The 23,870-nt window shown below is 43.9% G+C and overlaps 1 protein-coding gene across 1 annotated transcript in view; it reads right to left on the bottom strand.

The window, feature by feature from the left end:
• Positions 1-23,870, bottom strand: part of LOC146796670 (uncharacterized) — a 440,337-nt gene that overhangs the window by 119,558 nt on the left and 296,909 nt on the right. Inside the window, exon 13 of the mRNA XM_085629345.1 lies at positions 22,705-22,781. Coding sequence (XP_085485471.1) covers positions 22,705-22,781 — 77 coding nt within the window. The remainder of the gene's footprint in view (positions 1-22,704; positions 22,782-23,870) is intronic.

Below are 23,870 nucleotides of genomic sequence, written 5' to 3'. Positions count from 1 at the left end.
ATAAAGGGGGGTTACATATGGTAAAACAGTTTGCTTAACACGCTTTAACGAGTTTAGCCTCAAAGACTGCTTAGCCTACGCTACCACTAGGGCAGCTAGTCCGAAAAGGTTGACTTACAACCACACCATAAGGGTTGCTTGGCATGGTACAAGGTGGTCACTTTAACTAGTGAACAGCATATACCAGGCCAACTTCTCACATCTATATACTGGTTAAGATGGAGAGAAGAAACCACCTTAGGAAGAAATTTAGGGTTTCTCTATGAAACTGAAAGAAAGGTTTCTCCAAGGTTGTAGCCGGGAGCTCACAAACACGCCATTGTGCTGTGATAGCTAATAGAAAATCTACTTTCCAGGAAAGGAACTGTAAATGACATTACTGTAGGGGCTCGAACACGGACCCATAAGTCTTGTGAGGGCCAAATTAAGATCCCATGCAGAGGCAGGAGGCACCCGGGAGGGAATTATTCTTTTCAGCCCTACCATAAAAGCTTTGATCACTGGAATTCTGAATAACGACACGTTGCCTATTTTTGACTTGTGCACCAATACGTGTGTACAAGAGGATGTTCTATACAGAGAGCTCTGCACAGCCTGCAGTTAATCTAAGCAAAAATATTCCGCGGCTTGTGCTGCAGTGTAGGGAATTTTTAAAGACAGCAACTTCAAGGTGCTGAGTACACATACCAACGTTCTAGGTGATTCTACTGCACAAATTGCAGAAATACATGCCCTATTACGTGCTCTACAGAAAGCGGATCCCTCAGTTCCCACAGTCATTGCATTGGATTCAGCATTCTGTGCACAGGGTTGCAACGCAGACTTGCCACACTGGTGCCTATATGGATTCACAGATCCAAAAAGGCAAACTTGATAAAAGCAAATCGGGTTTGGGGAAAGGTAGCTGTTCTACAAGACAAGCTTCCTTTAATCCGTGTACCACACACCATGGCCCACAGAAGTGAAGATGTATGCTACAGACAGCAACCCTCTACGGAGTTGTTGCACGGCATAGCAGTGCTCAGAAGCGGAACACCAGCATGTGGTGGGGAAAAAAGAAGAATCATGCCAAAGGGAACTTTGCAGCTCGCACAGCTGCAAAGACAGCAGTACAAACCTTTAATGAATCTGCTGTAACTCAATGTCAAATAAAGTTTGATGCAAACATTATGACAGCAATACAGGCAACAATAAATATTGAAAGAGCTACAGCACAGCAATGATACTGATGGAGTAATTTACCCAAGAATGTGAACAAATACATACAGAGTACAACGTGCCACTTGTCAGCAAATAAAGCATTCAGCTGCAGTAAACCCAGCACTTGCTTCCCTCATGATAGACGACAAACTGTTCAGTGTCGTGTACTAGGTCTTATCTGTCCACTACCGACGGACAATCAGTATAATTATATATTGGTTGTGGTCAATTCCTGCTATAGATTCCTTTGGGTATGGTTACAAAAGACTACCCATACCAGAGCAGTCATAGAAGACTTCCAGTGTCTCGAGGAATGGGAGCATTTCATACATATTCATTCAGACAAATGGTCCTGCATTCACCACTAAGCTTTTTTTAATGCTATATTTGCTCCAGGAGTACAACTGCTATATTTGCATCTTTTCCTTCTGGAATCAAAAGACACGATCAAGTGAGCAAATGGTGTGGTTAAGCAAGCCTAGAATGCTAAGGTTTTTGATGTAGGAATAATATAGTTCCATAATCCCTTGGGCCCTGAGAGCTCTCAATAACTTACATAGAGGAGTATTAGTTAACTAAAACCGTTCCAATATACATTGTAAACAAAAACTGAAGTCTAAAAAAATCAGTCTATATGCAGTTAGTAAAACAAGTTACTAAATGTGTAATAATAAATTTATATAAGTAGTAGGTCCCTTAACAGCCGTCTCAATCTATTTCATTTTGGTTTGCGTGCTTCTTCATTCCAGGACGACGGAAGGGGCCATTTCTATGGAGGCTTTTTGCAGTTTGTTTTCTGCGAGGGTTAGAAGTTTAGCTAGGGGTTGTCTGGTTTAAAGCATGCTATCACTGCTTGTCTTCACGTACAGATCCCACGGAGGTTAAACTGTGGTTCGAGCAGCCGGGACCTTTCCTCTTTCAAGTGCAGGTACATATCAAGTGTGCCATATCCTTGATTCCGTGGCTGCACAGGCGACAGCTCATTGAAGTTTGACCCCTCAGCCATGGGGGGAGATGCAGGATAGCTGCAAGTTTTCCCGGCAGGAATTTTTCTTTTGAATTCCTCGGATATCCCATGCTGAAATTTATTTGTGGGCTGAATGTTTTATAGCCATTGAATGTCATCCAAGCGTGGCTTTTTCTTATAAAGGTTGGCTTTGTCTTCTAAGAAAGAGAGGCTCCTAGTGGCACTTTGCACTGCTTTTTTAAAGACTGCGTGGGTGGTTGGAGTGTCCCAGAGCTGGGAGAGACCTGTAGTTGTCAGACTGTATTTTAAAAGATTTCTGGCCTGAGATGTCGTTCGGTGCTGTAGTTCTTTCCAAAGATGGAAATTTAAAGTGTTTTGGGTTGGGCATTCCAGATTCCCAGTCAACAGTTTATACAAGCCCCCTGCCTTGACGTTGGGGAGTACTGCAGGGGCCAGCCCATGGTGGACTCGGACTCTGGAGCACTGTGGGACCTGGCTGGAATCGGTGGGCCACTCTGACTCAGGCTGTAGGCGACTGGTACAGTGGTGGTTCCAGGCGTTGAGTTTTTGTCTTCAGCAGTCTCAGAGTCTTTCTTTGGAGATTCTTTTGAACAGAGCTGCTGTTCACAGGAGATTCGGTCTTTGTTGAAGGCAGTCTGTCCTCCCAGGGATTCTGGAGGCTGCAGGACAAGGTTACTTTTGGCGCAGGTTCTCTTGAAACAGCAGACAGGCCGGTGGGGCTGGGGCCAAGTCAGTTCTTCTCTGCAGTCTCCTCTGCTAGGCGTATTCTTTCGTCCTTCTTCGTCAGTTGCAGGAATCTCCTTCTGGGTTCAGGGCTGCCCCCTAAATACTGTATTTAGGGGCCGTACTAGGGGTCTCAAAGTCAGTAGCCAATGGGCTCCTGACCTTCGGTTGACTTCGGTTGACTAGACCCTTTGTGTGCTCACTCCACGTGGGGGAGTGGGCACAATCCCCAACACTGACTGGAGAGTGGGCTTCACCTTGTCTCCCCCACCTGAGGGGTGGGGTGGTGGGCGCACCTTGTGGGCTGATCTAATTTTTCTTGCCTGTCTTCCTGCCGAAAAGGGGATGAGACAGGAAGGGGGCCACCTCCAGATAGCAGGAGAGCCTAAGGGTAGTGTTGCAAAGGCAGCAAGGCCTTTGAAGCTCCTCTGCCACAGATGGCTCTTCCTGACCTGGAGGAGGTGTGAACACCTCTGCCCAAGAAAGGCTTTGATAATGGGCTCAGGGAGCGAAGGCTCCCACCCCAGGGGTTCAGAAACCTGTCTCGTGGTGGCAGGCTGGTATTTACCAGTCAGGGAACCCACCAGAGGCTGGTTGTTTATCAGGGGGCATCTCTGGATGCCCTCAGAGTGCACTGTATAATAAATCCCACACTGGCATCAGTGTGAGTTTATTATGCTGAGAAGTTTGCTATCAAACTTCCCACAATTCAGTAAAGCCATTATTGTGCTGTGTAGTTCGTAATGACAAACTCCCAGACAATATACTCTTTATGGCTTAACTGCACTTACAATGTCGAAGAATGGACTTCGACTTTGTAGGGGTACAGGGCTCATGCAACTGTACCCTCGCCAGTGGTATAGTGCACCCAGCTAGAGGGGTCTTACCTATACCATAGTTCGTGGGTTGCAGGCATGGCACACAGGTATGTTAACTATTCACTTTTCTCTGCACCACAACAAGCAGCCTGCAATGGCAGTGTGTGTTAATGTACAGAACCTCTAAGGATAGCACAATATGTGCTGAAGCCCTTAGTGGCCTACCCTGGTCACAATGCCCTTGGTACCCATAGTACCTTTTACAAGGCACTTGCATGTGGCCAGTTGGGGGTACAAGGGTATCGTTTTGGGAAAGAACACAGGCCCTGGGAATCTGACTGGCTGGAACACAGGGCAAATCAAGTCAAAGTGCATCAGAAATCTGACAAAAAGTGTGTGTGTGTGTGTGGGGGAGAGAGGTACTGCAACAGAAACCCACTTTCTTACAGAGGCGTAATTTGGTACGGTGAACATAATTCTATAGGCTCTGAGTACAGTGCTGTCCAGGGTTTTGGAGAATCTTCCTCTCAGGGATTCGCTTACATATGATATTACACAAGAGATTAGTGATATTGGGCATAGGGAAGGCGCTGCAAGAAATATTCACTAAGGTTATTCTGAACACAACAATTAGTACAGTGCTATAAGGAGGAGAGAACCACCCACCTCTCCTAATCTGCAGCCGGAGCTACATCACAAACATTCACCAATTTCCTTAGCACAGGTGAGTTTTCAAGTTAGGTAACAATGTGACAATAGTAACTGAATAAGTATAACAGAACATTAATCGACAGCACAAAGCAAGTTTCTTAAAATCGTCAGTCTTTAATTCTTTTGATGATTCCTTTTGTTTATTCAATCATGTAATTGAACGAAAGCCCAAAGCCAACACACGTTTCATCGCCTCTTGTTCTATGTACATGCAACTTTTTCAAGGCGAAGTAAGAGATAGATCACAGTCACTGTTTGAGCATTTCTTAGGTATCCATCGGCTCTACGACATTGCACCCATTTGCCTCCACAGTGACTTGTTAAGCATCAGTGAATTAGGCGCAAATTTAATTCCAACACAATTCCAAAACCAGCCAACCGACTTCATATTTAAAACATGATTTCTTCACCCCAATATTCATCCAACGATTAGCAATGAACATTCCTTATTGTGGCGAATTATGAGGTACTTATGCACCTGATGTGTTGTGTCCGGTTATATCTAATGTTTCTATTCACCACCACTAACACCTCCCACAATAAAACCACCATTCAACCAACAACTTAATAGATCAAAGTGAGTGCCCTGCCACCCACACGTGCAGAAAATGATAGCATATATTGAACACAGACCTTAATTAGCTTCTCTTTGCACTGCTAAACGTAATCACAAGGAGGGAGAGAGAGAATTCCCAATTAGTATTCGCCCTGTTATGTAGTGTAAGAATTAGCAAATCTGCCAGGTCTCTAATTAGTCTCCAACAAGATACCTACTTCACGTGTGGTGATATTTCCGATCCTCCGGCGTGGGTATTTATCGATCTAGGAAGTCGCGAGTTTCAGCGCGCTTGATCCGGTATCTTGTATCCCAAACTATAATAAACATAAAAAATATCGCTAATATCTATCCAAACACTGATCTCTCAGTCTATATGACTCCTACTATACCCATTGTAGGGCGTCTCAGTAAATCCAGTCCCACATATGGAACGCGTTACTTACCTGTAACTGCGGTTATCCAGTATTGGTATCTTTCATAGATTCACATGCCTGAATCATTCCCCGTCGTCGGGAATGGGAGTCACCGGTAAATAACAAAGTAATGTCCAGAAGACATAAGACAGTCATAGGCCTCAGAGGCCTTAGCTTAGTAAGCTATCCACGTCCTTATGTAAAAAGGACCAAATTTTGGCCAGAGCCAATCAGCTAACACCACCCTCTAGAACCTTCCTGGTAGGAGCTCTAGTCCCTCAGATTTTCGTGAGCACAGTGCTAAGCAGCTGTATACTGAGAGATCCGAGAGAGCCCTTCCAGGGGAGGCGGGTGGGTTGCATGTGAATCTATGAAAGATACCAATACTGGATAACCGCAGTTACAGGTAAGTAACGCGTTCCTTATCCAGTATTAGGGTATCTTTCATAGATTCACATGCCTGAATCAGAGTAGCAAGCAGTGAATAAAGCACATTTCGAAAGATATGGATAACATACAGGTATTAGATAACCACATCTATCCGAGATAAACAACAGTGCTACCGTAAAGCAATGAATAAGTAAAGCATACATTATAGTGCGAAATGTGCATAAACTGAGGATGGTGGGATGAAAGAAAGGGCTCACCTCTATTTAAAAAGATGACGTAGTACCGCTTGACCCACTGACGCATCCTTCATGATCTCCGCATCCAGGCAGTAATGCTTGGTGAAGGTATGCGGCGTCTTCCATGTGGCCGCTCTACAAATGTCCACAATGGGCACCCCAGCAAAAAGAGCCATGGAAGTAGACATGGCCCTTGTGGAGTGGGCACGGACCGTTGTTCTCAACGGACGTCCTGCCTGTTGGTGACAGAAAGAAATGGCCGAAGAAATCCAGCGGGAAATGCTCTGTTTTGTGAGCGGAAGCCCTCGTCGAGGTCTGCTGTAGGCTATGAATAGCTGATTTGATTTTCGAAAAGATTTCGTTCTCTCAATGTAAAATTTCAAGCAACGTTGAATGTCTAGTGAATGTAGAGTTCGTTCCGCCACTGTTTGTGGATTTGGGAAGAATGATTGTAAAACAATAGGTTCGTTGAGGTGGAAGTGAGATGGAACCTTGGGGATGAAAGCTGGATTTGTGCGGAGAAGGACTCTATCCTTTTTGAATTGCAGGAATGGGTCCTGGATAGAGAATGCTTGGAGCTCTCCCACTCGCCTTGCCGAGGTAAGAGCTAGTAGAAGTGCCACCTTCCAGGAAACAAATTTAAGGTCAGCTCTGTGGATGGGCTCAAACGGGTGCTTCATTAGTTGAGCTAGAACTATGTTAAGGTGCCAGGCCGGTGGAACAGGCTTTACTGGAGGGAATGTGCGAAACAGTCCTTTCATGAATTGTTTGATGAGTCTATGAGACCATAAAGAGGGGCCGGAAGAAGATCTTCTGAAACGTGAGATTGCAGCTAGGTGAACTTTAATGGAGGCATGAGCAAGACCAGATTCTGCTAGATGTAAAAGGTAGGGTAAGACTTGTCCTGGGGTGGAAGAGAAAGGATGCAACTTATTCGTCTTACACCAGAAACAGAATCTTTTCCACTTGAGTGAATAGGTCTTGTTGGTACTATCTGCTCGAGCCCGAGCTAGAATTCGCCTGCAGTCTGGAGGAATGTCTAGGCCCCGAAACTCTCTGAACTCAGGAGCCAAGCTGATAACCTGAGAGAGGCTAGATCCGGATGTTGAATCTGCTGATCGCTGAGCGTCAGAAGAGATGGAAACGTTTTCAGCCTGATCGGAGGTTCCTGGGAGAGGAGGTGAAGTTCCGAGAACCAGTGTTGGCGTGGCCAAGCTGGGGCTACCAATATCAAAGTGCAAGGCTCCGCCTTCATCTTCCGTAGTACCCTGGGGATCAGGGGAAATGGCGGAAAGGCGTATGCAAAGACGTTGCACCATGCTATCGAAAAGGCATTCCCCAGGGATCCTGGTTGGGGATGCCAGCTTGCAAAGTATTGGCATTTGGCGTTGCGTTGGGTGGCGAATAGGTCCAGCTGAGGTGTGCCCCATTGGGCGAAGATATTGTTGAGGACCTGCTGATCCAGCTCCCACTCGTGGCACGCTGCCTGCCTCCTGCTTAGATAATCTGCCAACACATTGTGGGTGCCTGGAACATAATCTGCTCGGAGAGAGATGTTGTGGCGGAGCAGCCAGTTCCAGATTTTCTGCGATTCGCGCGAAAGTGTCAGTGAACGAGTCCCTCCCTGCTTGTTCAGGTAGTGCATTGTCGTGGTGTTGTCTGTCCGGACAAGCACTACTGAGTTCTTTATCCTCGGGAGGAAAGCCACTAGAGCTAGGTAGACTGCTCGGAGCTCTAAAAGGTTGATATGAAGCATTTTTTCCGAAAGGGACCACTTTCCGCTTATCTGTAGCTCCTGAAGGAAAGCTCCCCAGCCTTCTAAGGAAGCGTCCGTGGTGATTATATGAGGAGTAGCAGGAAGCAAGAAAGGCAAGCCTTGCGAAAGGTTCTTGGGGCAAACCCACCATTGCAGAGCCTGTTTGATCGCCGGGGTTACTTGGATGACGTCGTCGAAAGACCCTGTACACTGGATCCACTGGTTCGACAGAGCCTCTTGTAGGGGTCGCATCCGCAAGCGGCAATGTGGGATTAAAAGAATGCAGGAAGACATCATCCCGAGGAGGGATTTGAAGAGGCGCACCGAGAGTGTCTTTCTTGTCATTACCTGGAGTGCCAGAGATTGAAGTTTGTCCTGGCGTTCCTGTGACGGGAATGCTTTCCTGTGGATGGTGTCTAGTGTGGCTCCCAAAAATTGCATGCATTGGGATGGTTGCAGGACAGATTTGTCGTGGTTGAGAGTGAGCCCCAGTGACTCGAAGAGTGTCAGACAAGCGTTGGAAGAACTTATCACGCCTTCTTGTGATGGGGACTTGATAAGCCAGTCGTCTAAATACGGGAAGACTTGGTGGTGGAACCGGCGTAGGTACGCCGCCACTGGTGCTAGGCATTTGGTGAAAATGCGTGGCGCCGATTTGAGCCCAAATGGCAGAACCCGAAACTGGCAATGCCTGCCCGCCACCATGAAACGCAGGAACTTCTTGTGGTTGCGGTGTATTGGGACATGAAAATAGGCGTCTTGAAGGTCCACCGACACCATGTAGTCGTTTGCGTTGAGTAAATGCAAAACCTCCTGTATGGTAATCATTCGAAACGACTGTTTTTTCAGAAATGTGTTGAGATTTCTGAGGTCCAATATGGGTCTCCATTTCTTCTCTTTCTTTCGGATGAGAAAGAAATGGGAGTAGAACCCTCTCCCTCGTTGGCTGAGGGGAACTTTTTCTATAGCTCCCTTTAGAAGCATAATCTTTATTTCTTGGAGTAATGGGCGTAGGTTTTTGTGAGCCCTTTGGCGGGGAGGAGTTTGAGGAGGAATTTGTGTGAATTCCAGGGAATGGCCGAATTGTATTAATTGAAGGACCCATCGGTCCGTAGTTATCGTTTGCCAATTTTTGAGAAAATGGGAGATTTTTCCGCCAATCTTGTAGGGTGGAGACAAGTTTGAGCCCGGCTGCATCTGGAAGTCATTGCCGCCGCGCGGCACCTTTTTGTCTTCCTCCTCTGTTACGAAAGGAAGTTTTGTGGTAAGACGACTGTTGTCGCTGCTGAGATTGTGGACGGTACTGCTGGGAAGAGGAGAAAGAGGAACGCTGTTGAAAGTCTCCTCTGGAGGAAGTCTGGCCTCTTCCTCTTGACCCACGAAAGGAAGGGTTCCGAGATTGCAGAGACCCCAGGGCTCTGGCAGTGTCTGTATCTTTTTTGATACCTTGCAATGCCTCGTCAATAAGAGAACCGAATAGAAACTGGCCATCATAAGGCATGTCCAGGACTTTTGTCTGGACCTCCGGCCTGAAAGAAGTTGCCTTGAGCCAACCCTGGCGCCGGAGAGTAGCCGCACCAGCCAGCTGTCTAAAGCCTGTGGAAGCAATATCCATTGCACAGTCTATCAGTTCCGTGGCAGATCGCTCACCCTCCAACAGAATCTTCTTTGCCTCTTCTTTTAAGTCAGAGGGCAAATCCGCTAGATATGGGGCAATGTCCGCCCACATTTGTCGGTTGTACCGTCCCAATAGTGCAGTAGCGTTGGAGGCACGCACTGTCAAGGCTGACATAGAGGAGAAACGTTTCCCTATGTTATCCATACGTCGCCCTTCTTTATCCGGCGGAGCTGTCAACAGCGCAGCTGGGTTGCTTGACCTCCTCTGCGCAGCCTGAGTGATAACAGAGTCCGGCTTTGGATGGCCTGTAAGACAAACCGGAGCAGTGTCCGGAGCTTTATACTTCTTGTCCAGGCGTGGTAGAACCGGTGGCATTGATGAAGGGTTCTGCATTATCTTTATGCCCTGGTCCCAAATATAATCTATTATCGGAATTGCCCGGACGGTCTTCTTGAAGGGTTCCTTAAAGTCATATAAGAAACAGTCCTGTTGATGCGAAGGCATCGGGATTTGGAAGCGCTGGGCCGCCCTTTCAATGATGTTGTGGAAACCGCCGATGTCGTCGGGCGGTGAGTCGGCTGTGGTAGGGACAGGCGAAACAGGAGCCGGAAGGATGTAATCGTCCCATTCATCTTGTTGGGATTGAACGTCCTGGAGTTCTCCTTCCTCAGGTTCCTCCTCCTCCTCCTCCTCCTCCTCGTCCGTGGCGGGCCGAGGCGGAGGTGCCGTCCTCTCCAAACGCAGTGGAGGCGGTCGTGGCCGTGTAGCCTCCTCCTTGGAAGGCCCCGCAGGCATCGGTGGAGGTGCCGGAGTCGGAAAACGCTGCTTATAGTCCGTTATTAAGAGCTGAAGGTCTGTGACCAAGGTTGCCGGTAGACACACCATGGAAGGTGGAGGCGGCATGTATTCTCGATGAGGAACCTCCTCATAATCCTGGGGATTGTCTTCGTAATCCGAGACATCCTGGTACTTCACATGGAGTTGTGATGGACTAGTCGCCGCAGGAAAGAGACTAGCGTCGTCCGAATCCTCCTCTTCAAAGAGGCGAGTGGGAGGCAAGGTTGAGACCTTACTGGGCGAAGTGAGGGCCGGAGTCAATGCACGCTTGGTTATTTGTACATGCACAAATGTACTCTGGTCGTCCGAGTCCACACTCCTCAAGGGGCTCGATGGTATAGCTGTAACCGACGTTACAGGTATCAATGCCGTCGACGGGATCGTCGTCGGGGTCGTCGTCAACGACGAGGATGATGAAGACGGTCTCCTCGTCGACGATGACGTCGACGATGACGTCGACGACGGCGTCGTCGGTGATATTCTCGTCGACGGTGTCTTCGTCGTCGACGGTGTCTTCGTCGTCGACGGTGTCTTCGTCGTCGACGGTGTCTTCGTCGACGATGTTGTCGTCGACGATGATGAAGCTCTCGTCGACGGTGTCGTCGTCTCGATATGTAGCCTCTTTTTTCCACAAGAGGCGCAGGGCCTGAATAAACCCTTCTTAGGTGTATCAGCCATGCTGAAAATCCAGAATGTTGAGAGAAATGCTGTCAAATCCAAAGAAATGAGCAGAGCTCAGTGGAGACTCCCTTAGCACGACGTGCGGTAGAAAATCTGAGGGACTAGAGCTCCTACCAGGAAGGTTCTAGAGGGTGGTGTTAGCTGATTGGCTCTGGCCAAAATTTGGTCCTTTTTACATAAGGACGTGGATAGCTTACTAAGCTAAGGCCTCTGAGGCCTATGACTGTCTTATGTCTTCTGGACATTACTTTGTTATTTACCGGTGACTCCCATTCCCGACGACGGGGAATGATTCAGGCATGTGAATCTATGAAAGATACCCTAATACTGGATAACTTTATAGTTTAGTCATTACTACATAGCCCAGAGATATTATATCATCCCATTAGGCACTAGATCCATATTTGTGCATAGTACATATGCCATAAGCATGAATTGTTTAACCACTACCCGTTTACTCTCAAAAGGATTTTATTATGTAGTATATTCCCTTCTCTATTCTCACTAGATTGGTTCCCCGCTTAGACACGCTGTAGTTATGTTTCTAAAGTCTGCTAGGACTACCCCCAATCATTCAAGCGCCTGCTCAAATTATAATCTCAAAACACCAAAATGGGTTATAATCCAAAAGTCCATCCCTCCAAATTCTGAAAACGGGGATTACTAACTTTAAATTCCGCGCTCCCACTCTTACCGCAATGTTAGTCCAAAATCTTGCTGCATCAGTGCCCCCTCACTCCGGCGTCCTCGAGTACGAGGCTAATTGAATGCGCAATCAGTTCTTTTGAATTCTGACCGTATCACGTGATACGGGTCAGAGTTCAAAAGAACTGATTGCGCATTTACTGAGACGCCCTACAATGGGTATAGTAGGAGTCATAGACTGAGAGATCAGTGTTTGCATAGATATTAGCGATATTTTTTTATGTTTATTATAGTTTGGGATACAAGATACCGGATCAAGCGCGCTGAAACTCACGACTCCCTAGATCGATATATACCCACGCCGGAGGATCGTGTGGATCGGCAACATCACCACACGTGAAGTAGGTATCTTTTTGGAGACTAATTAGAGGCCTTGCAGATTTGCTCATTCTTACACTACATAACAGGGCGAATACTAATTGGGAATTCTCTCTCTCCCTCCTTGTGATTACGTTTAGCCGTGCAAAGAGAAGCTAATTAAGGTCTGTGTTCAATATATGCTATCATTTTCTGCACGTGTGGGTGGCAGGGCACTCACTTTGATCTATTAAGTTGTTGGTTGAATGGTGGTTTTATTGTGGAAAGTGTTAGTAGATGTGAAAAGACACAGATATAACCGGACACAACACATCAGGTGCATAAGTACCTCATATGTCGCAGCAATAAGGAATGTTCATTGCTAATCGTTGGATGAATATTAGGGTGAAGAAATCATGTTTTAAATATGAAGTCGGTTAGCTGGTTTTGGAATTGTGTTGGAATTAAATTGGCGCCTAATTCACTGATGCTTAACAAGTCACGATGGAGGCAAATAGGTGCAATGTCGTAGAGCCGATGAATACCTAAGAAATGCACAGTGACTGTGGTCTATCTCTTACTTAGCCTTGAAAAAGTCACATGTACATAGAACAAGAGGCGACGAAACAAGTGTTGGCTTTGGGCTTTTCGTACAGTCACATGATTGAATAAACAAAAGGAATCATCAAAATAATTAAAGACGGAAGATTCTAAGAAACTTGCTTTGTGCTGTGGATTAATGTTGTTATACTTATTCAGTTACTATTGTCACATTGTTACTTAACTTGAAAACTCACGTTTGCCTTGGAATTTGGCGAATATTCGCTTCCATATGAGACGGTGGGTAAGACTTTGGATTGTGTGACCTGGGTTTGAGGGGAGAGACTTGGGCCTGTCGGCTAAGATTTGAGCTGCCTCAGGGTTGTTGCTAAGGCCAGTTCTTTTGTTCTGAAAGTTTCGAGCTGACTGGCAAACTGACCGCCATTATCGATAATCATGCCTAGGTATTTATAGTTGGCCGCACTCTGAACTTCAACATTTCCCAGATGCCAGACATGTGATCTTTTCTTGTCCCTTTTTAGGTCTCGCCTGACGTTGCAGCGCATGCGCGCTGCTCGCTCTGCGAGGGCTTTTGTAATCAATATTGTTTGAGAAGGGTGCTTTAAGCCACACCCTTCTTTTTAATTGGCTTGCATCAGCGTTTATGTTAAACGCTGGCACGTGATTGGCAATTGGGCTTACTTGTTACCACCTTGCCCTCTTAGTACAGCCCTTTGACAGGCCGACGCCATCTTTGTTTGGCGTGACGTGGGAGGGTTCAGTTTCGCGCATGCCCACTTTCATTTTTAAAGCGCAGCTGAGACAAGGCGCCACGCTTTCACTTTCAATATGGGGTCCGCCTTCTTTTACTTGCTTCTGCATACGTTCTTTTTTTTATTTTTAAGCGCTACTGTTGCTTGCGCGTATTGCCTAAAATAACCTCCTTCTTAACTATGCTATCACCCACTTTCGCACGAGCGACATTTATCGTTTGTCCCTCCCCCTTTTCTAATGGCCCTTTGCTCTGCTACACTCTTTGCTATGCCAAGCGTGTTTCCCCAGACCCGTCCCTCTGGAACAGGCCTGTGTTATGGCACGCTCCCACAGAGCAGGGGGCGGTGCTCGTGGATTAGGCGTCTCCTCAGAAGCATAGCATGGCTCAGGATCAGCCACCTCCCTCACACTGTTTACAGTCCGGTAAGTGCTGCTCTTCGGTACTGAGGCTTCGTTGAGTGGGCTCCTGTGTCATGGGTGTGGCTGAGGGGGTGTTGTATTTCGTTGCAAGTAAAATGTGCTAACAGGAACTGCCTGCATTTTTAAATATGATTAGATCAGGGAGATGATGTGGACGTACGGCCAGAGCTGCTGACTTCGAATTGAGCTGGGGAACCAGGTTCGAGCCTCGGCGTCCACTCAGCTTCCTGTGATTCAGGGCAAATCACTTAATCTTCCCGTGCCTACCAACAAACAAATGTGTCACCTTGTGTAACGTACCTAGTGCTCGTGTAATGCACTCCAATATCTTTGTGTCGAGTTCACGCTACATAAAACTGCAAAAAAGAGAGAGTTCCTAAGCCTGATCGCCGGTTCCGAGATAGCTTTAGCCACTTTTTTTTTGCAGATTTATATAGCGCAAACTCGAGCCAAAGTTATAGGAGCGCTTTACATGAGCACAGTTACGTTACACAAGGACACATTCATTTCCTGACAGTGCTTGAAGATGCGCCAAATGGCTTGCTATAAGGTAACTTGGGGCAAGGGCTCAACTAAATGTGCCAGACCTTGTCAAGTGAATTGGGCATATTGCCATATGTACGATCACAGAGGTGTTTAACATAACTCTTCATGACTGGGAGTCCGCCCAGCAGCGAGATGGGAGCATGCTTCTATTTCTTCAGGCTAGTGAGCATTTTTCATGCTGGCTCAAAAGCTGCACCTTTTCTGTAGTAAAGCCTAGCTTGAATTCAGGGCCAGCTCTAGGGCGGTGCGACTGGTGCCACCGCACCGGGTGCTGACTTCGCATGGGGGCGCCTGTTTGCTAGTTTATATTGTTCTTAAAAGCACCTGCTGCCGCGTTACTGGCCTCCAGCAATTTTCAGGCAACAATTAATATGCCAAGAAAACTCCGGTGATTAATGTTCTTCTAGGCGATATCGGAGTTTTGTCTAGTAGAAGTTTTAACTCGTGGAAGTTTTGATTCATGGTAAGGTAGCGCAGAGGGTTAACATGCTTGCTGCAAAGAACATGTACCATGCACATCACAAAGTGAATGTAATGTAAAAGGTGAGTGTGTTACTGCTTTTGTCGGAGACTTCCTTTTGTTAGTTGCAGTTTACAGTGAGCTATTAACTGTCAAAGAACTGCGTGCAGACTTCAAGGTATAGATTAGAGCGTATGGATTTTCCCCCCAGATTTTCATTATTCTAATGTTGCAAAAAAGATTCATTTGGGTACAAATCAGTTCTTGTTATTAAAGAGACATTTTAAATTCAGTTTGTACTCTTCAACTATAATGACCACCTATATGGATAATATGTGAATCCACCCCTTGTTGTCCTGTCTAATGTAACATTTCCTATACACTGACTTACACACATATGATTGATAGTCTCTCTGTAATGTGTGTGTTATGTATGTAAAGTGCTCTGACACCCTTCACTTTTATGAGTGACGCTATAAAATTAATTAAATGCATCTGAGAGAGTGGTTATGGAGACTGTTAAAGGGTGTTGGGGAGGGAATCCGTGGTGAAGATGGTCAATGGGGGGGCACCAAAAAACATGGTCGCACTGGGCGCCACCAGAGCTAAAGCCGGCCCTGCTTGAATTCAAGCATTGACTGCTGGGACATCATTATCGGAAACCATGAAATGCTGAATGTTTTAGCACTTTTAAATTAGCACCTATGGTATTTCACTTGTATGATTAATCAACAGGCGGCACTATGCTGCTTCTTGAGGGCTTGTGGCACAGTTATCTAAACTCTTCTTTCACCCTCCCGTGACGTAGATTTTCATGTCTGGTGAAAGTAGACGTGGGTGTCAGCAGCATTGATGGCGCGCACAGGCATAATTATACAGGTTTCTTTTTTTTTTCCAATTTCGGAACATTACTGCGGTGACATGAAGAATGCACAACCTTATAAACAACCAGATAGCCCCTCCTAGTTTGGGGTAGACTTGACCTAAAATAACCTTCTAATCGTTCTCCTTCCCAAATCCTAAACACTGCTCCTCTCCTACTAAACTATGCTTTACACTACTACACAGCTCACAAATACAATTTTAAAGCATAAAATAACTACATATCACAAACATACACTAATACATACAAATATATAAAACAATACCATTAGCAAACCAAGTTGCTTTAACTTAAAGGCGAGACCTATTGCAATTCCAATGCTCGTTATAGACCTAGTTTTCGTTTTTTCAAAGTTAACTTCTAGTGAGTTGCCTGCCGCATAACCCTGTAGTGCATTCAGAAGGTGTTGCATGCCTACATGAGTGTGGCGGACTAGAACCACATAATCTGCGTATAAGATGCTGGATAAGGCTGTGCCACCCATTCTTGGGGAATGTACATGGAGATTAGGGTTTGGATTGAACCGGGTTGGGGCAAGTACGCAGCCTTGTTAAAGCCCTTTGTTGGTAGGAATGCGCCTTGAGAGATGTGTGTCATCACCCAGTTTTATCTGCATCCAGGTACCTGTATAGAGATGTATTAGCATGTCCAAGAGAGCTTGCGGGATTTTCCAGCTTGCTAATTTCTTCCAGAGCCAGGCTCTATCTAGGTTATCAAATGCAGCCCTGAAGTATATGAAGCAGAGATGAAACGCCTGTTTGGTTTAGCTAGCCAAGTCAATGAGTTGGGACATGGCTCCGTAGCCCAATCCTGCAGCTCAGCTAGTAGAGTTCCGGCAAAGTGTTTTGCCTCAATGTCAAGCATGGCAATGAGGCAGTAGTTGTTCGTAGAGGTTTTATCACCCGATTTCTACGTTGGAGAAATGACAGAACCCTTCCAGGAGGCGGGGAGTTCACCCAGCTGCCTGGTTTCACAAAAAAGTGTGTCTAGAGTGTCTGCCCAAAAGTCAATGACTTGTTTGAAAGGGGCTGGTCGAATCCCATTTGGTCCTGGTGCTCCCGCTCTCCTGCCCTTGGGGATTTGGTGTTTAATTGTGGCTAAGTGAGACGGCCTGTCTGGTACCTGGTATTGGGCTTTAGTGTTGGTAGAATGGTTATTCTATAGGTCTTTGGTTGCGCTTGGAACTGTTGTTGTGCTCTCCAGGGCGTTCCTGGTTTGCAGGTGGAAGTGGGATTTCGGGAAGTGTATCGCGGTCTCCTCAGAGATGTGCAATGTCACTCCTCGGTGTAGCGGGTGCATTGCTTTGTGCACCACTGCCTAAAAGCACGTGCTGTTTTGGGATTTAAAGCCATGAAGCAGTGTAGCCCAGAACTCATCTTCCCTAAATCTCTTGACGGGCCACTTCTGATTTTAAGCATAGTTCTTGCTGTCGCAACGAGGAGCTGAGGGGTAGATCTCCGGGATTGTGCCTCTGCATTCCGACGGTTTTAATTGATTTTTTCACTGTTATTAGTTGGTTTTGCTGTGTGCTGGGTACCCATCCTACTTCTCTCGCTTTGTGGAGCAGTCTGTATTAGATTGTTGAAGAAAATGTGCTTCATGGTGAAAGTTACCCATTTGCTGACAGGATGGTTTACACGCCCATTGTAGTCCTGTGGCAAGTCATTTGCCGCCTGGAGTACTTCCCCCTGTGTTTGCTAGTGAGGATTTAATTATTTTGAAATTAATTGTATAGTTGAAGTGGGAACCCCGTGGTAGGTGTTCAAATGCTGCTGCAATTGCCTGAAAGAGTAACTCCTATGGTCGATGGTCACTCTCCCGGAGGAAGAATGAGTCTACGCTGTGGAAAAATGGAAGTGTGCAATCTAATGTAGAGCATGCATATCAAGTTTACCCCGCCTGCATCCTATGTATTGACTTATCGTGTGCCAAAATGCACAGGACCAACATTTTCACTATTTTCAGACACATTCAGGTGACTTCATGAAGTGTACCAACAGCTGCAAATGCATCTTTGACTCTGCCTATTATGCTGTACTCATCTACAATTTCAATACCTCCAGTCGCATCCTGGGTTTATCATTGTCATCAACTGTTGGTGACTATCAATATTACTGCAATTAACTAAAAACATCTAAAATTTTCCTGTTACAAGCGAGACTTGAAAAGCACCATTGTCTCCATTCGTGAATTCTCTCTCCACTGCTGCAATTTTGGATGTTTCCATCAGTTTTCTTAAAGATACGAACTCAGTAAAACAAGAAAATAAAAATCAGAAGCTGCTGCTGTGTGTCTAAATAGTTGTGCTCAAATCAGTTTTTTGCTTTTTAATCCCTTTTGGGATCATCTTTATCTTTTTTTTGCACCACACCTCAGAGTGTGTGTGTGTGTATTTTTTCTCTCTCGCCGTCTCTCTCTCCCTCTCTCATGTCTAGGTTTCTTTGATGGTAAAGTTAGACTTTTTAGAAGAAAAGCAGTCCAATTTTACGGACACTGTTGAGAGTAGGTGAGGTCTAAACTCAGAGTCAGCTTTATCTGGAAAGTGGTAGAGAAAGTTTCTGTGCACTATGATGGCCATCCTTATTTGTCTAATAAGGTTTCACCTCGTCTTAACCCCCTTGGAGTGCGGACTCATTTTCAGGACTGCGAACATGGCAATCAAACTTTGCATAGATCCGATCAAAATGACAGTCACAAAGGTTCCCTGTGTTCCTTTACAATCATCCACAGAAGCCACCCTTTATGTTGTGGTGCTAAAGACCTGAATCCTATGCATAGTAATCACAAACAGGAATGGAAGGAAGTTGAAAATAAAAGGACTCACTGGTTCTGAAAATATTTAGGGCCCTTGTAGCAATGCTATGATGGTATAATTCTGGTTAGAAGGGTATTGTGGGTGGATAATGTCCAAATCTTGTATAGGTGGTAGCATTCTTGCTCAACTTCAGGTAATATTTTACACAACTTTGGGATCATTGACCATAAAAGGATAAGGGCCCTGCACTGGGACATTTTTACAATTTTGTGTCCTACTGTAAGATCATTATCATCACCAAGAAGGGGTTTCCATATTCGTAAACCAGTTTTTAACATAGCTACTTCTAATTCATTTGCAGCTTGCTTCACTTGAGGAAAATGACTGACTGCATAATTTTCAATCAGGTTAAACTCTGTCTGGACAGTCGGACAACGCATTTGTGTTTGTCCGATACGGATACACATAGTAATATTTTCCACGGTAAAGGCCAGGCCCCATCTTTAAATGCTAATTTTAATTTGGTATCCTAGAATTTTGCGGGCATCAGTAGTAAATTGAACAACAAAGATTAGCTTAGATATATAAAACAGTTTGAACTTATTTGTGTTCAAGAAACTTGAAACCATAGATAATTTCAGATTGATGGGTATTTTTACCTTCATACCCTAGCCACCCAATTGAGAGCAGGCTGGGCCAAAGGTGGCTTGCCCTCTTGGTGTTGGCTCTCTGCCGGAAAAATGCTGTTTAGCCATACATATTGACTCAGATTTGTAGAAATTGTTACACATGCAATTTGAGGCAGCCTTTAACATTTTGATTATTCATTTCTATAACTATATTTCGGATTTCAAAAACACACATCCCAAATACTAGAGCGTATTGTTAAATACATAATTGGGAAAGCTTATCGCATTTCTTTCATCTAGGCAGGTGATTTAAATATTGGTTTATGTACATATTATAGTGATAAAGTTGCCTGTTTACTACTATGCATGGGGACACACAATCAGATTTCTTCACAATCTCGGAGGAGAGGCCCTTAACATTGTGATGAGCTACAACCACGCCTTTTCATGCGAGACTGGCCCTCTAGTTCATTTGTTAGACAATACATTTACTGGTAGGAGTTCTGCTAACATGATTTCTTAACTTTTATTCTCAGAGGATCTGTTACCTTTTATATCCAGCTTTTTGGTCGATCCCAATTGTGCTGGAGAATATAACCTCTTACTATTGAGTCTTCAAGTAGGGTAAAGCTTGAAAATGTACATTGAGAAACCACTGGAGGTCAAATTTTGAATAATTAAAGTTAGGATTGAGTGGTCTAAAGTTAACCCCAACTCGATTACTCTGCTATCAGTATGCCTTGAATGTGGGAGCACGTAGGACGTGCTTGGACGAGACGGCAGAGGTTAAGTCAATTGAGCACTGCTATGATTCCATTTATGATATCCTTGAGTCCTTCTTGATGGTTAAGTTATAATCATTCGTGGTCAAGCCTTGTAGGTGGTTTGACTCCAATTCTTACCAGGCCCATTCTAACCTAATGCTAGCATTTAAATCTTTTCTGCAAATTTATACAGAGGGGTTAAGGATTGGAGGTGCCACTATACAGAAGCCCTTCAGAAAAGTAAGACTATTATTAGTGAAGACGCGTGAGGGGCACTGGTTGCGGCCAGCTCAACCTGACATAGTAGCTTTTTGGAAGGTCATTAAATAACCATTCTTTTTTAATCTTCCTGCCTCAAAAGTCGATGTGTTGATCTCTGCTACTTGTTGGGTGGAACATTTTATCACTGTATACTCTTCACCCCAACCTCCCTGCTCTCAATTAAAGGTCATCAGGGAACCTTCTTTGACTCAAAACCTTCAATCATTTGTTGCCTTTGAGGTTGCAGAAGCCATCTTGGTAATCTGAGAGTCTTAGTGGGGAAGCTTCAGGCCCAGATGGTGTGCCAATGGATGGGTACAAGAATAACTCAGAATAATGGGCTTCCATTATAATTTACTCTCTTAGAGCTGTGGTCAACAGCGCTCTTCTCCCACCTTGAGCGTAATCTGTTATTGTGCCGATACTTGAGACAGGTGGCCGCAATGACTCAAAATGTTATTGCATATCACTTTTGGATTGCATCGTGAAAGTCATGGGGAGAATTGTGCTAACCAAACTGGAGGTGTGAGCCGAACAAAATTAAATACTATTGGCAGGTACAGTTCGGTGTCAGACAAGGTCTAGGCACAGTTGACCAGTCCCTGAATTTATATTGCCTCATTTCTAAATATACAATGGCAAAAAAAGGCTTGCTTCATCTAGCTTTTATGGAACTGAGCTGTGCATTTGACTCTAAGTCGGTCTAAACTTCAGGCAATTATCGATTTTCTGAAACAGATGCACTTGGAAATCTTGGCTATATTTTGTTTGGATCAAATGAAGACTGCAAACTCATTTAAAATCAATAGGGGAGTATCCGGACACACCCTTTTTATTTATTCTGTATATAAGCGGTCGGGAGAGTTTACTGACAAACGACTAGGATATGCCACAGGTGGGTGCACATACCAGTACTAGTATATGAGGACAACGCAATCTTGATACCCAATACAGCCAACGGTTTACATAGATTATTTGATGCATTCACTGACTTTATGGCGTACTTAGACCTATAGAAAAATTTAACTAAATCATACAAGATGATTTGTGGGCCAAAAGCCACAAAAGAGATAGCATAATACATCTGTGAGAAGCATCCAAACTTTTGCAGATTTGGGGATACCCTTATACTAGTCTTTAAATATGGGACATCTATCTACTGTTAGGTTGCAACAATTCAAAAGAGCTATAGAGGCCCGCTTTAGGTTTGCCACTAAACTTGGTGTGCAACTCATCAGGGATTAGTGTTAACAAAATGTAAATTTATCTTTTGCAACCTACGGAGTAGGCCTTTGAGGGTAGTAAGAGAGTACCTTACAAAAGTTAGAAAATTGGTTTCACGTAGTTTACTTGATGTTTCACATAACTAGTCCACCTATATTTGGCATGATGAATTGGGATTTTCATTACTTAGATAGCTTAATTGAATTACGTCTTTCTTTTAGTAGGTATATATTTGGTTCAAAATGGAGGCGGCCTTCTCTACCTTACTACTGCAAGATTGTCTAGTCCTGGATTATCCACTACAGACTCCATTGATATCGCACATCAAAAAGTTTTGTTCCCAGTTGAGCATTATGGAAGTATTTAATATTCCAAATTCCAGTAACGCCTTTAAAAGAATTCTATAATGGACCTTTTTTAGGCACTTGGGGAATCTCAGACTGTTTGAGTGAAAATAAACTGAGAGTGAGTGCACATATAACGATTTAGATTCCATGGATGATGGAATTGCATATACTTGAATTAATTCTCAACATATATTCTATCTAACCTGCTCTAGAGTTAAAACTGTGCACTTTTAGTCACTTTTTGTTGTTTGTGGAGTTTCCATGTTGCCCCTGTAATAATGTGTCCTCCCAATAGGCATGTTACATTCCATGTTGTTTTGTACCTTTTATACAGCCGCAAGGAAATACTACCTGTTACTGATATGAGGCATGTTAAACTTGAGGTATTGTGGACCAATATTTCTGCACGTCCAAGAACTTTGCTCTGATGTGATTTGTCCGGATGTCATAAATGTTATACTGAATGCTTGAAGATTAAGGAATATGCTCAAAAGCCCAAAGACTAAAGAATATTTGCTTTGCTTTCTGATTAGTATATGAGAATAGTGACTTGTTTTATTTTCTAAATGTTGGACTTTTTGTTTATTACATGTAAATATACTTTATATCATTATGGCATTATTAAGATTAATATTGATGATGATGGATAGAAGGGAGGGGTTAGTGAACGAAGACTGGGCTGGTAAACAGACTGGTTCCATTATTTCATGCAATGAACTTCTGTTACAATGCTGCAATTTTTTTAAATAATGTGCTTATTAATGGTTTTAATTACCACTATATTGTTTGTTTTCAAAGATACATAAATACACATTATCTGCACTAGAATAGGATGATGATTTTAATAACTTCAAATAGATCTAGTGTGAATTCTTGCATGTGAACATTCCTGGTAAAAGGAGTTTTGGAGCTCTCTGAAAAAAAAATAATCTTACAAGTCTTAGAGGGCTGATAGTTGCACAGCACACACTATCCCCAGATAATGTGCAGTTGATTTGTGGGTAACAGTCCATCAAGTTCACTGTGATGTTGGTGGAGGGTCTATAGAACCTTAAACTGAGCTGTTATTACTTAACGAATTACATAAAACCTATCAGTTGTCTATAAATGAATTAATAAACAAAAAACACATTTATGATTATTTTGTTGCCATCTAGGAAAATACTCACGGATTCCAACAGTGCTGGGTTGACATACAGGATTCTGAGTATCAGCTTTATTAGAACACCCCTCTTTAGTACATTTCCTGATGAAAACAACGTAAACAATTTAAATCTCAGTTAAAAAGAAAAAAACTGGGAAAGTACAATCTACTTCTCAGAGTGTTTACATTCATTTTTAGGGCACACGCACATTAGTATTACTTGCTGTGGAAAATAGAAGTTGATGCACTGGCACTTGTTCATTTAATACATTTATAGAAAGTACTTTAATTTTACATGCACATTCTGAGAAAATGTATTACTTAAGTTTCTTCGCAGCTACAACAAGGTTCAACATCAACATTTTTGTGCACTAGTCAAAACGGGCTAATATGGTCCACATGTCACTAACCTGCTACAGATTGCACAAGTCCACCAGAAAAACTAATGAATATGCACATTATGTTGAGGGGAATAAATGATGTGTAAATATTTATTTTTCGATACTTACGTGGTGCTGATAGATTAAAACTTGTTGAAAGACAAAGGGGACCAGTCACAAACCACATTTTGTAGTACATTTAGTAGTACCACAATAGTACTACTCACATACTACAAACTGCTCACTAACCTCCAAGCGGAGGTCTCCATCTTTGCAACACCCATCTTTTCTATGCAGAAATCTCCCGGCCCGACGTAGCAGCACACATACACCTACATTTTAGTAGTAAATGTGGGAAGGGTGGGCGTTGCTGGAAAATGGGGAATACTTACCACAAAGTAGGAGGGATTGAGAAAGGAATAATAATGGGCTTAGGGAGGGACATACACCCACCCACACATGAGTAAGCCCATTGCTTTTCACAAACTGAACTTCTACTGTAACGACAGTCAAAAAGGACCATACACAGTCCTAAATGTACTTCAGCGCCACACAGTTAAACACAGGGTACTGGAACATAGAAAATAATGTAAACAGGACCTTAACCTCATAGGAAATTAAGTTAAAATAAATGGATGTATTTCTACTTTTAAATTAATTTTAATAGAATTTATTACTTCCAAACGTGCATATGAAAAATAAGTTATTGCTAAATATTTCAATGTTTTAATTAGAAAACAAAACTATTTTAAAAATGAATTACATTTAATGAAATTAATTCTACATAACTTTTTATTGTTAATATGTAATA

The sequence above is a fragment of the Triturus cristatus genome, chromosome 10 (assembly GCF_964204655.1).
Source record: "Triturus cristatus chromosome 10, aTriCri1.1, whole genome shotgun sequence".
NCBI classification, from domain to species: domain Eukaryota; kingdom Metazoa; phylum Chordata; class Amphibia; order Caudata; family Salamandridae; genus Triturus; species Triturus cristatus.
This window is presented reverse-complemented; position numbering and strand designations above follow the sequence as displayed.